This window comes from Histoplasma capsulatum, genomic scaffold (assembly GCF_000149585.1).
Source record: "Histoplasma capsulatum NAm1 scaffold_1 genomic scaffold, whole genome shotgun sequence".
NCBI lineage: Eukaryota > Fungi > Ascomycota > Eurotiomycetes > Onygenales > Ajellomycetaceae > Histoplasma > Histoplasma mississippiense.
The window spans coordinates 5,921,359-5,934,839 of record NW_001813982.1 but is presented as its reverse complement, the minus strand read 5'-3'; the positions used below and the strand labels follow the sequence as shown (position 1 = coordinate 5,934,839).

Here is a 13,481-nt window from a genome sequence, read left to right as displayed (position 1 = left end):
TGCACTTTTTATTTCTATTATGGGTGATGAAAACAGAAAATGTCTCCGTTAATGTCCCTTCTTATGTTTATGATATGCCATCTCCATGATTTTTGATGTATATATTGCTGGACATACCCTTTGTTCCTTTTATATTTCTTTCGAACTTTTATCCCCATTTTGTTGTGAAGGACATTTTGGGGGATGTAACTACCTGGATCATGTGGATTTTATGGATCATGGGACCATGATATTGGGATGTTTGAGACGTGGAACATTAGGACTCTGTACGTAACTAGATAAATGAGCAGCGAGGCTGTAAATGATACAAAACCCATATTGGACAAGTTTAATGGCAGCAAGCAGACATCCATGGATGTTCCTGCATAATCAAAAAGAGGGTGATTATCTCCCACGGATCATTAGTCGTCCCGAGCCGAGTCAGCCACTCCCATTCTCACACCGTCACCGACACAACGTCTGGCTTCAGCTTCGCCATCTTGCCGGGCATTGCTGAAACATCTCCTCCTAGACCAACATTCCACCTCCTTTCCTCGCTCCAAATCCCCCAGTCCCCCGTGGAGCGTCTCCTAAAGGCTACTCACCCGGGGACAAGCTCCCCAAAGCGGTGATTTTTCTCCCCCCTGCCCTGCTTTCGCAATGCTACAGGCTCAAACCCAGCACGTCTTCTCGCACCAACACGGGCAATATTCCCACGCCGCCGCTGCTGCCGCCGCGGTAGACGCTTCTTGGATTCAGCAACAGCAACAGCAGCAGCAACAGCAGCAGCAGCAACAACAACAAAAGCAGCAGCAACAACAACAGCAGCAATCCCAGAAGCCCCATCCCCAATCATCCCTGGTGGCCCAACAGCATGCCCAAGCGCAGGCCGCAGTTGCAGCTGCCGCCGTCGCCCAACACCAACACTACAGTCGGATAGCTCTGAGTAATAACAATAGCAACAACCCTGCCGCCACCAGTGCCGGTGCGAATAACCAGGTCACGTCGTCCGGTGGAGATAGCGTGAGTGTTGCCGCTGTGGGCGCTGCTGCTGCTAACGGTAATATGGACGGCGGCATCAGCGAAGAGAACCGGCGGGTGCTCGTCTGGGTGGCGGAGCTGATGGATCCCGCCCGGCGGGAGGCGGCGTTGATGGAGCTGAGCAAGAAGCGCGAGCAGGTTCCTGAGCTGGCATTGATAATTTGGCATTCGTTCGGTATTGTTTTTTCTTCTTCGTTCTTTTCTGTTGCTTTCTCTCTTAATTTTTTTAATTTGTTATTTAAAAAAATACTGATTGCCTGTGAACAGGAGTCATGACGTCGTTATTACAGGAAATTATCTCGGTTTATCCGCTGTTGAATCCATCGCAATTGACTGCTGCGGCTTCGAATCGGGTTTGCAATGCTCTTGCTCTCCTACAATGTGTTGCGTCGCACAACGAAACGCGCACGCTTTTCTTGAATGGTACTATCGCCAACTCCTTATTCCCCCCCCCCCCCAAAATATATTTACTGTCTTTCTTTCCACTGAAATTAATGCGAGTGTGAGAACTGTTCATTGACCGATTCTCTACCAAATAGCCCATATCCCTCTTTTTCTCTACCCATTCCTCAATACAACCTCGAAATCCCGCCCCTTTGAATACCTTCGTCTAACCTCCCTTGGCGTGATTGGCGCCCTGGTGAAGAATGATTCGTCGGATGTTATCAACTTCCTCCTCACCACCGAAATCATCCCACTCTGCCTACGCATCATGGAGACGGGCTCAGAACTCAGCAAGACTGTTGCTATTTTCATTGTACAAAAGATCCTACTAGATGATATTGGCCTTGCCTATATTTGTGCGACGTATGAGCGTTTCTACGCCGTCGGAACTGTGCTGAGTAATATGGTTACCCAACTTGTGGAGCAGCAGACTGTCCGATTACTCAAGCATGTTGTTCGTTGTTTTCTTCGGTATGTCCTCTTCAACTTCTTTTGTCTTTTCCAGCTTCCCTTCCAACATTCGCGAATTTGCCGTTCTAACTCATTTGGTGTAATCTCCATCTATAGTCTGAGTGATAATAATCGCGCTCGTGAGGCCCTCCGCCAATGTCTTCCAGAACCCCTTCGCGATGCAACATTCTCATCAGTCCTCCGAGATGATGCGGCGACAAAACGCTGCCTGGCTCAACTTCTGATTAATCTGTCCGATAACGTTGTCGACGGCGCAGCCACCGGCACAACCTTGTAAAATATTAATATCAAGAATAGGAGAAAAAGTTGACAAGAAGAAGAAAGAAAATCAATTAAGAAGAGGATGAAGAAAAGAAAACCACATTGACCATCCTTCATTTTTTTTTGTTTTTGTTTTTTTCTATATTCCTGTGCTCATGATGGTAAAAGATAACTCCCCTGCTCTGATACGAACAGAATGAGAAAGAGATGAAGGAGGAAAACAAAACAGAAAGAAAAGAGGAAAACATGGCAGAGCAGACAGACAAACTTTCGAATTCACATGTGTGGATGGTATTTTATTTAACGTGGGCAGTACGACATTTTGGATATTCCCCCCCCCCCCCCCCCCCTTTTTTTTTTTTACATACGTACATAGGGCGGAAACAGGTTCAAGAACCCCAAAACCAAGGGAAATGAACAACCCAAAAGGAGCATAATGGGGAACAAGGAACATCACTATTGCAATCATTATTTTTAAAAAAAAAAAAAAAATAAAAAGAAAGAAAACGAAAGCAAGCAAACAAGAAAGAAAAGAGAAGAGATGAAAAATTTGCCGCGTGGCCACTTATTTAACTTATGCTTTTTGTTTCCTTCATTTATTTCCAATCAATTTTGGGGATTGATCTGGGCTTCGATTTTTTTTTTCCCCCGCTTCGATGATCCGACTCTGACAAGACTGGAGCTGTAGATGGGGCTGGTGCTGGAGTGCTCTGGTGCTTTGGTTGACTTTTGTTTGATTTCAAGGGGATTTACTGAATGGGTGAAAAATTCTTGGAGCGAACTGGAGGAAAGGAAGAGTTTTTGATGTGATTGATGGGGGTTTGATTTGAGTCTTGAATTTTCCTGGGTCTCCTTCTGTTTTCTTTTCTTTTCATGTAATACACCACACTATCCCACACTATCCCCGGCTCCCCCTTGTTATAGCAATTGTTGTGTGTGTGCATGCGCTCACGTGTGTATATATGTATAGAAGACCATTTTCATGGTAATGAAAGAAGCAAGCTCTTCCATTTCATCTTTCTCCTACATGGTTTGTTTTCCCTGTCAACATCCAAGTGTTTTCATCAGCTTATTTATTTTCCTGGGGCTCTTTTCTTTTCTTTTTTTTTTTTTTTTTTCAATATTTTTTTGTTATATGTACACATACACAGACAAAATAGGCCCTAGTCCATGATCATTTATGATATGCATATTGAGGGGGAAGAGAGGTGAGACTGAGAATTGATGCTCACACATACACACACTCTCTCTGGCTCTCTCCATTCATCTAACTACTGATGACCATCTGCTACATTTTCTGCAAAAGCCCCTGCACACACCACCAATTTATATGGTACCAGCCGATGGTATCAACAGTGTTCTAAATATAAAAGCCCTCAATCTCCCGCAGACCCGCCTGGAACCAAAGCTAAGCTTTTCTCCGTCCACGCTATTCCAAAAGTGGACGTGCGGCGTCGCCAACACCATCCATGACTAAGCAATCCCGTGACTGGGCGTCCCTCTCACATCAAAAAGATTAAGGAGAAGCGCCGAGGCTGCAATTTCTCACCGTATTGCGTCTTTCCGCGCGTCTTGTATTCCTTCATAGCTCCTCTTTTACATAATATCCGCTTTCGTGCAATTCCCTATCCCCGTTTCTACGGGGCAATAGTCAAATTAGAGCCGGCGAAGGAGGGGGAAACAAAAGCTGCTTGTTCTTCTGTCTGATTCTTTTTTCTTACTTGTCACTTGGAGTGTCGTGATTTAGACAGCTAGTTACCCATTCCTTGCCGCGCCAGTCGAGAAATTCCGCCTCCTTAGCCTATCGATCCGCGCCGTCCGCTCCTCCCCCTCCATTCAAGGACGGAACAAGATCGGCATTACGCGTCAAACCATCTCGTCTGTTGTTTGCCACCTGCGGATTCCTCCTGCAATGGTCTCGCGAAAACGTGCCAGAGAGGAAGCGGAGGAGGACGATCCCAGTGTCCGTGTTGTCGTTAAGAGGAATGAGCCGCTGCCGTCGTCGTCACCGCAGGATGGAGTGGAACCTGGCCTGCTTCACCAACTTCGCAACATGTGGGAGTTCTCGAATCTCATCCAGTTTATCTATTCGTTCGGGAAGGCAGTGAAGATTAGTGAGGATATTGATATTGACGTGAGTGATCCCCAAACTGTTTACTTTGGCCCATTCTATCGATATAGACAGCTGTGCACCCGCTATTGGTTTACATTCTTCTTCCCCTCGATTCTGATAATTCTGTGATTGCTATCGATGAGGGGAGCAACTTTTACTGATTACGGTTTCTCTTTTTGATATATATCGCGCGGTAGGAACTGGAATCCGAATGTCTTAAGCCTGGCCCTTCGGAAAAACTTCTCGATATCGGCTTAACCCTGCTAAAATTTGTGTCATCCCATCGCGGACTCACGTATGCCAAACGATTCTCCCTCCGTTATCGTGTCGAGCAAACCCAATTTGGCTGACCTGTTTTCTTTGTTTCGGGAATGATAGATATGAAAATTTTGAAGACTACACTAGGAGACAATATCTAGCGAAAGCACCCTCTCGTAACCCATTCGGTGACGCGGAGGAGCCGATAAAGTTTCATGATCTAGATCTTTTCCAGCGAATACGTGTCTTGCAGCAACTGTCTGTATGGACGTTCTGGAACCCAGATCGCATACGTGAGCGGATGCCGGAAAGCAAAGAGACGGACCAGATTCAATGGGTATGTTATTGATATATTTTTTGGCTGGGCCTACTCCCGCTCCCATAAATCAAGCTCCCGGTTCCGAGGACTAATTGCGTATGAAAATAACAGCGCGTGGATGAAATTGGGTATGACCGTGACGAGCGACTTTACTACGTACTCGACGACAACAGGTTATACCGTCGAACTGACCGTCCTATCCCAGCAGCCAAAGCCGCGAAACCAAAGGCAAACAGCAAAAAGGGGCGGGCACTAGCTCGTGCTGCGAGAAAACGAAAGCTCTCTGGCTTGCAGGATGAAGAAGAACCCAAAAATGATGCAAATGGAGACGTGAAACATGATTCCGCCGGCGGCTATAAATGGGAATGCATCGCGATTACCCTTGCGCAATATAACGCCTTCCTGGATACGATTAGAAGGTCCAAAGATCCCAATGAAGAATTCCTTCGCGATCAACTTGTAGAGAATGTTATCCCCGTCATTGAGAAAGCCGAGGAATCTCACCGGCGCAAGATGGAGCGAAGAGAGAAGGAACTGCTGAGTATGCAGCTCATGGCCAATGCTAAACGCTCCAGCAGAATTGCAAGTAAGCAAGAAAGGGAGCGTCAGGAAATGGAGGCAGCCGAGGAGGCACGCAAACGGGAAGCGGAGCGGATAGCGGCGCTTAAGGAGCTGGAGAAACAGAAGAAGATTGAGAAAGAGCGCTTGTATCGGATGATGACGCGTGAGCAGCGCCTTAAGGACCGTGAGGAGAAACGGAAACTTCACGAGGAGGAGCTGGCTAAGATAGCAGAGGAGGCGAAGAAGATTGAGAGTGGCGAGTCGAGGATGTCGGAGAGACACTTAAAAGCTGAGATGGAAAAGCGCAAGAAGGACATTGAGGCTTTGCAGAATGAGGAACAGTGGACTTTTGACTGTTCAGGGTGTGGTGTCCATGGGGAGAATCTTGTTAGTCATTCCACTCCACTGTCCTTTTCACGGCTCTTGTCGTACTAACACTTGATATCCAGGATGATGGCTCCCACATTGTCGCTTGCGAGAAATGTAATGTTTGGCAACATATCAAATGCCTGGGCATCCCACAGGACGAAGCTGAGAAAGACAATTTTCATTTCATCTGTCGTGACTGCCAAAGGCGCATCGAGGAGGCCAACCTGCCTAAGATCCCCCCGTTGAAGTTCCGCGTTGGTGCATCTTCCTCTCCCCCGTTTAGCAGCAAGGAAAAGGCAAATGGCGAAAGACGCAAGAGACAGGATACCTCTGCTTCACCTTCATTCAAGAAATCCAAACGCCCATCTACTGCTCCATCACAGCCACCCGTAACTCTGAGTCCCTTGGCAAACGGCCATCCACCACCCACTTTTCAGCAGGGACAACATTTACCACCCCCTCAATCTAATTTACAACCTGGTCAGCCAACATTACCACCGTCTCCACAACGCCCATTGTCGCAATCCAAGCAAAATGGTTTCTACCGTCTACTTCCTGTTCCTCAACCGGTTTTGAATCATCAACCTCAGTCCATATCTTCATCATTGTCTCCTTCCCCTTTACCCCCTCCCAATAATATGCTATCAAATGGCCTCCCACCACCCAAAGCCCAACTTCTCGGCCCTGCTCCGCAATTTCTTCATTACCAACCCCCTGGGCTGTATCCCAACCCAAATACGGGCTCCTTCATTCCTCAACGTCCCTCATCGTCGCCCTCGACACAAGGAGACGCCAGCCGCTTCTTATCCCCCATCCAAAACCGGCCCACCATGTCCCCAACCCAGGGAAACAGAGATGTTGGCCCTCTAGCTGGATTTCCATCCTCCTCCACGGTTCCAAACACCGCACCTTCACTCCCTCTATCTTCCTCGCCTCGCGCTAATGATTTCTATTCTCCACCCCGCTCTCACACCACAACCACCTTCAGTTACTCGATACCTAGGCCCTCATCCCACGGCTCCCACTCCTTTATATCTACCCCCACAAACCCCACTGTCACCCCATCCCGAAACACTTTCGCCCATTCTTCTCCTCCCGCACAAACAATACCCATCGCAAACAGCGCCTCCCACTTCTGGCCTCAGCCCCACCAAACACTCCCCAGCCCATCCACAACCACCACCTCCCATCCACCGCCACCTCCTCATCCCCTTTTTCCTCCTTCAGTACCTCCGGAAGCATGAATGCTACTCCTACACAGCCACCAATCCTACCACCCATCCAGAGACTCCAACCCAGTCCCAAGCTGATGAGCGGAGCGTCTCCCGATGCCCCCGTCCGCGTACCTGTCAAAAGCATGACGCCTGAACAAGAAGATCGCAGGCGGCGGGAGGATGAAATGGCGGCAGCGGCCGCGGGAAAGGGTAGCCAGGGGGCCGGTGGGTATATTTGGGGCCAAGTTTTGGTTCCAGGAGAGGGAGAGGGCCAAATGCGTCCTTATTCTTCTTCTGATGAGACGAAAAAGCAGCTTGTGGATTCTGGGATCCGGCTACAGGTTGGACTTGGTCAGCAGCCTCAATCTCAGCCTCGCCCACAGCCAGAACTGCAACAACCGCCACCCCAGCAGCGGCAGCAGCAACAGTAATAAAGTAGTTCCGCGGCGACGTGGGCTCAGTCGACGCATGAGACTAGTAGTCGCCATCGAGGGTGGAGGCTAGGTGTGGTGAATATAGATCTGGAATATGGACTGGATCGGATGGATAAATAGGACGGGGAAGTTTCGGATAAAATGGAAGGATGGGTGGGGGGACCCTTTGCTTTCATCGTTTTGGTGCGCGATACACTTTCTCTGTTGCGTCCTGATTACGCTGCTCTCTTGGCTTTCTTTTTGTTCACCTGGAGCTGAAGATGGCTGGCTTGGTTATCTATCCCTTCATCCCTCCGAATGAATTTGGAGGTGCTTTGGGTTGGCAAATTTGTAATATACATTCGTTAATTGCTTAATACTAGTCTTGAGGGAAAGAGGGAAATGCGGCTTCATTTATTTTTTAATTTTCTCATTTTTATACTCCTTTCTTTTGCTGCTATTCTCTTGGTGACGCATTACGAGGGGAGGGAGGGGGTGAATTCCCAGTTCTGAATTTTTGTGAGGCCTTCGATGCCCAGAATAAACCTCACTTACTCTTCCATCCATGCTCCAATACCAAAAACACAAGCAGCATGACATTGAAAACAAATACATATCCTAATGCATTTAAACCCTTCTCCGGCGACAACCCCCGTCGGCAAGCATCTAAGGGTTGAGCTTATCGATTCTTCTTCTTTCTGACAAATAGCATTGTGTCGGGGATTTAATATCTACCTGTATCATAGCCATTTAAGTGAGCATTTTATAGATGGCTGTACCACCAACGCACCCACGCATGCAGGCCGGACATCCGAACGAAGCACAAAGGTGGGGAGCTCGGCTGAACCGGGCAGGCGGAGCCCTCTCGGACAGGGTAAGTGAAAAATTAAAACAATAAGAAGAGGTATGGACAGGGAAATAGAACGAATTTGCGATAAAGGGAAAAAGCTGAAAAAAACGAGGCGGAATGCAAAGGGTCGTCGGGGTTCAGGGGAAGCTAGCCCCATCCATATCGGAGAAAGGAAAAGAAAACGTATGAATTGGATACTTCATTCTGGGCCTGTTTTACGTGCAACATTGCATCATCTTCTGGCTTCTAGCTTTCCTTACTGCCTTGAGCAATCATGCTTCAACTATAGCATTTGCGGTTGCCTCACGTCTCCAAAGCGGGCGCCTATGATGCCACCCACAACGGCTCTAACCTCCTATGGGGCCTGAATGGGAGAATTTTGCAAATCCCTCACGGCGACGGGTGCCACCCAAGCCAACAGCGACGAAACATTGGCCATGGGTGTGGGAGAGTGGGAGAATGTTTGCCTCTGTTGGCAGGAATAAAGGGGATTTCACATTTCTAGAGGGACCGATATCACAAGTTTGACCAGTAGGCCGTTAATGTCATGCTCCGGGCTTCGAGAAAATTAGCTCAAACAAATTCCCTCTTCGCGCTTATATTAACCCATCTTCAAGGTGTGATAGCTCGGCTACGGCGTAGAGGGATTCGAGATAAACACGGTGTCTTACAAGGCTCGGTTTTGGCGAGAATCCTGCAACGATACCGCGATAGATGCGATTGCCACATTCCCCAGCAAATAGCTACATAGGCTCAAGCACTCGGCTCCTGAGCAAGTCTTTCCGGGGTTGCCTTTTGTGTTGGGATCTTCACACTGATGAAACTTGATACCGGGTGGCGCAAGTTAGAAACCATGTGCGGATTGAAAGCAACAAATCGGTATGGGCCCTGTTCTGCGGGGTTCGGAAACCATTTATTCAGTAGTGACATCAAAAGGAGGATTTCCCGTGTGATAAACATCGTGCGTCGTCGAGTGTCCGCGCACGATTCCTGAGAAGGGAAAGGATGACGGGTTTGTTGGACATATCCCAACAGCTTTGCGGAGCTGCTGTGCTGCGTACCCCTCGTCCCCACTGGGTAGTCGTATGGTATCATTCGCTTGGGCTGTTGTTCGGTTTCACACTCCTAATACGTTTTCGGAGTCTGGAGAGTGATGAGTGAGTTGCAAGCCATCACAACCCAACGGCGATATGTGCGAACCCTGTCAGCACTACCACGAGCCACACGAAGGCCCAACAGCTGTTGAGAGCTAACCGCGGACTCGAAACAGATTCGCGACGCTGCCGCATCCACATCCGTAGGAACCTTGTCGCCCAGCTGGACGCTTACTGCAAGAGAGGTATTTCCATGAAATGCGACTGTGAGGCTCCGGAGCACGCCAATCGGGTTGGGGAGGGGCTTTTCAGAGACTGGGTGTCGGCTCGGGCAGAACCTGGATATCGAATGTCTAGGGCATCCAGGGAGTCAACCCACCCTTGACCTGATCGAAACGAAGCCCAATAATTTTGCTCGACGCAGAGAGGACACCACCAAGTCCGACATTATATTTGGAAAGGAGCAGTTTGGTGGTGTTACTCCTGGCAGGGTTCCACATAGCTTTTATCAAAGCTTCACCCTGGAGCTTGTGACTGTCTGCCCTCTCACAAGAACGATTCAATATTTTCCTTTCGCCGTATATCCCTGATTCTTGAAGACTGATATTAGATAACTTATGGTGTCCCTCCTCTCCCTCTGCAGGGCCCATTGCGCTGGCATACCTGGGCCAGGAAGGCTTGGATAAGTGAGCTTTGAACTGTCGGAGATAATATCTCGTAATATCTCGTATATTGGAGATTTTATATCACCTCTCACTTCTTGAAACCCAAGCACTGTCTTGCTTTTATAATTGAGCATTCCCCCTCTTATAAATACAACCTCTTTATCATGTAATGATCAGAGTTATCATAATCAATTCATTATTCTTTTGATATTCAGTATTTGTGTCAATATTCGGACGTTCTATCGTTCCGACACGAGCACTCCTATATCGCAGCGACAACCGCTCCTGTCAGCTTTCTTGCCTTGGATAATCAACAGAAGGAAGGGTAGCTCGTGATAGGATATTCTCTCCCCGAGTTTCACAATGTAACCGTTAGACCACCGGGTCTAGCTACTGTATCACAAATCTCTTCCAAACCACATGTCCGTATTAGTGCTTCGCTTCGAGCTACTCGAGCATTCTCCCATTCTCCCCTCTCTCACCGCGAGGAAATGCCTTCATGAATCTCCCGACATGACCACGAATCGCACTGTCTGTCCAAATGCATTGATTTGCACTCTTGCCTAGCTACTTCATTCCATAACTCTTCAAACAAGGACCCTAATACTGGATCACTTGCATTCTACCTCAGCGTCGTTAACACATTCCGGTCGTTCTAAACACGAAGCAAAACGATCGTGGAGATATTCTAGGGGACGCCTAATTCCACGGACTTAATACATCAGTTGGCTTGGCTAGCAGCAAACAAATGACAACCCGACCGTCTGGTACAATTTAGGAAAAAAATCGCTATTGTCGATTCGGGGTTGGGGACTGAGGGCTGGGAGAGAAAAATCAAACGACGCAACTAGTTATTTCGCCCCCACCGAACCAGAAACCTATGAAATGGGGTTTCCTTTGGCTAAAAGGAACTGAGAAACTCATTTTTTTGTTTTCTTTTTGAATAATCATAATCGGATTGGTGAATCCGGCAGGTTTATTGTGACAGTTTCTCGGGGATCAAAGCTAAAAATTTAGACATATTACCAGGGATTAAACCAGCTGTCCCCCAAGCGATGTAGGAAAAATTCGGTAATAAAAGTAAAAAAATGAACAAAACATTGAATAATACCTTAAACTTTTGTCCCTACCGAGGATTTTACTCTTTCATTCTCCGCTCTCCGCTCCATGCGCTGGCGAAAAGCCTCGGATGACGTACTTGCAATCCCCGATTCCAAAACATCAAAGGTAAATTGTCGAGTTGTCCTTTGGGTTGATGAGGATGGACCTGTGTGGATGGGGTATGTGCTCTGTATGCCGTACGCCGTTACTCGACGAATATTTTCCGGAGACACGAAAATATCAAAAGAACCAATAATTTCAACTTTGAGTTGCGCAGGAAGGAAACAGGAGGGGAGTCGGTGATGGGGCCCAGCACATCCATCAGCATTTTCGTTGTCATGGGATACATGTCTATATTGGTTGGCTCCAGATATTATACCCCACGAACTTGATATGATTGATGGGCAACCCAACCGAAAAAAGAAAAAAAAAAAAAAAAAAAAAAAAAAGCAAACGGCTCACCAGCAGAATCTTTGAAGCAAGTTGTTTTTCAAGAAACGAGGGGCAATTAAGAGTCGCTTTCGCGAACCACTACTAATGTCGAGAATAATTAATTAGCCCATATCAAAATAAAGGGAATACATGCCGACACTGACATGGAAGCAGCCCTATCATCCATCCTCTTATACTCCCAATGGAGGAGTCTGCAGTTTGTTTTGAAATTCCATCCCCACTAGAGCTTTGGCACATATCCCTACTCCACTCACGAAAGTTATTTCTTTCGAACGGTTAATTCTCTACAGTGAGGCGTGTAAGGTTATACATACTTGCCCATCTTTGCCGAGTGAGCTAAGGCAACACCTTGCGTAGAATGGAGTACAATAGTTGGGGAGGGTTTTGATTCACTATGTCTTCCGGGTTGTGGAAAACGAATCATGTAGCCACCATACTCGACAGTTGAAATGCCAGCGGTAAATGTAAATGTGTCACAGAGAGGCAAGGGCCCCAAGAACCTAAACCTACATCTATGAAAAGACGTATGTATATTCAGTTAGGATCTGGAGTAGTAGTGAAATGACGAAGCTTGTGCGTTTATTCTTGTTATTAGTTATCTCCTAAAGGTCCTTATTGAGATAGTTGAAGACGCACATTAGTGGGCAGGAAGAAACTGCAAAACTTGTTCTTTCTCGAGCTACTTCCAATAAAATGACAGGAAATTTTTGAGATCACAGCACTTCGCCGTTCAGTAGACTGCACGGTCGGCAATAAATGAGCTAATGAAAAACGAAGGAAGGAAGGCTAACAGCATAAAACGAATAAGATCAGTAGATGATAAAAATGATGTATCACTTTGAATCTCGCTAACTTTTTATTTTTTAGAAACCGACATCGGGGAGGTGAGATTCCCGACACCAGAACCCCCTTCTTCTCTCCTCTTCGACTTGCAAGAGTAATATGTACGCAGCCGCGATGCTGGTACTTGTGAAAACAAGACCACATCGTCGCAGCATCAAGTATGGAAGAGTGGACCCTTCCTTGGGTGGGCCTGGGCCAACCTTGAATCGATTAGAGTTAGTTGATTTAACTTAACATGGCAAGGTGTGGAGTTACTGATCTCTCCAATCCACGGAATCCCATTTGTTGTGGGGCGATCGTCGATGCTTGGCAATGTTTATTTCGAATCCTGTGGTTGTTTTCTTTCCTACCTTCTTCTCTTGCAGTGAGGACTCGGCGTGGAGTGCGGTTGTTGGGAAAGGGAACTGGAAACCAATGGAAATCGCGTTTTCGTCAGCCGTTGGTGCCTTTGTGTAACCAGAACGATGAAGTAGGTGAGTAATGCAGTGATACAGCAAGATAAGAGGCAAATGAGCTCTGGCGAAACTGGGTAGATCAGTCTCGCAGGGTAGAAAATTAACAGGTTTATCCAAACGCTGCCGATGCGACTGACGTGCATGACAAAGCCTACAGCTATATTCAGGTGGGAGAAGGGCGGTAGGCTGCGGCTCTCTGTCTATGTTTGCCTCCCAATATGCGGATGGCATCCAGCTGATCTCTGGGTGCTGGAAGATTGCTAATGTGGGAGGATTCGGTAAATCGGAGATCTTCCTGCCAGACAAAGGTGGACTGGATACCTAGCAGACAGCCGGTGAATCAAGCACCTAGTAAAGGTAGGCGCGCCTATTTATGATTATTCCAGACCGTCGGCGCATGGGAGATGCCTTAATAGTTTGCTATGCGACTAATCCCTGCCCCCCGACAGGTGCAGGTGGCAGTTAGCCCTTTGAGACAACCAGCTACGTCCCTAATTGACTTGCAACTTAGGCAGTGACAACTAAAAAATCCTTTAGACCTTTAATTTTGGTGTGATCACAGAAGCAAACGATGCAT

At 47.4% G+C, this 13,481-nt stretch overlaps 3 protein-coding genes across 3 annotated transcripts; all 3 read left to right on the top strand.

The window, feature by feature from the left end:
* Window positions 1-639: 639 nt before the first annotated feature.
* Window positions 640-2,212, top strand: HCAG_01697 (cell differentiation protein Rcd1; the record flags this gene model as incomplete). Its single annotated transcript, XM_001544600.1, has 4 exons — window positions 640-1,195; window positions 1,288-1,443; window positions 1,560-1,935; window positions 2,032-2,212. The coding sequence occupies 4 exons, from the start codon at window positions 640-642 to the stop codon at window positions 2,210-2,212; spliced, it is 1,269 nt and encodes a 422-aa protein (XP_001544650.1).
* A 1,896-nt stretch (window positions 2,213-4,108) lies between these two features.
* On the top strand, window positions 4,109-6,285 carry HCAG_01696 (predicted protein; the record flags this gene model as incomplete). The annotated part of the gene is made up of 6 exons (XM_001544599.1): window positions 4,109-4,330; window positions 4,507-4,604; window positions 4,688-4,904; window positions 4,998-5,834; window positions 5,897-6,070; window positions 6,100-6,285. The coding sequence occupies 6 exons, from the start codon at window positions 4,109-4,111 to the stop codon at window positions 6,283-6,285; spliced, it is 1,734 nt and encodes a 577-aa protein (XP_001544649.1).
* Window positions 6,286-7,056: 771 nt separating this feature from the next.
* HCAG_01695 (predicted protein) lies at window positions 7,057-7,461 on the top strand (the record flags this gene model as incomplete). Its single annotated transcript, XM_001544598.1, has 1 exon — window positions 7,057-7,461. One exon carries the CDS (start codon window positions 7,057-7,059, stop codon window positions 7,459-7,461), a length of 405 nt encoding a protein of 134 aa, XP_001544648.1.
* Window positions 7,462-13,481: the final 6,020 nt, after the last annotated feature.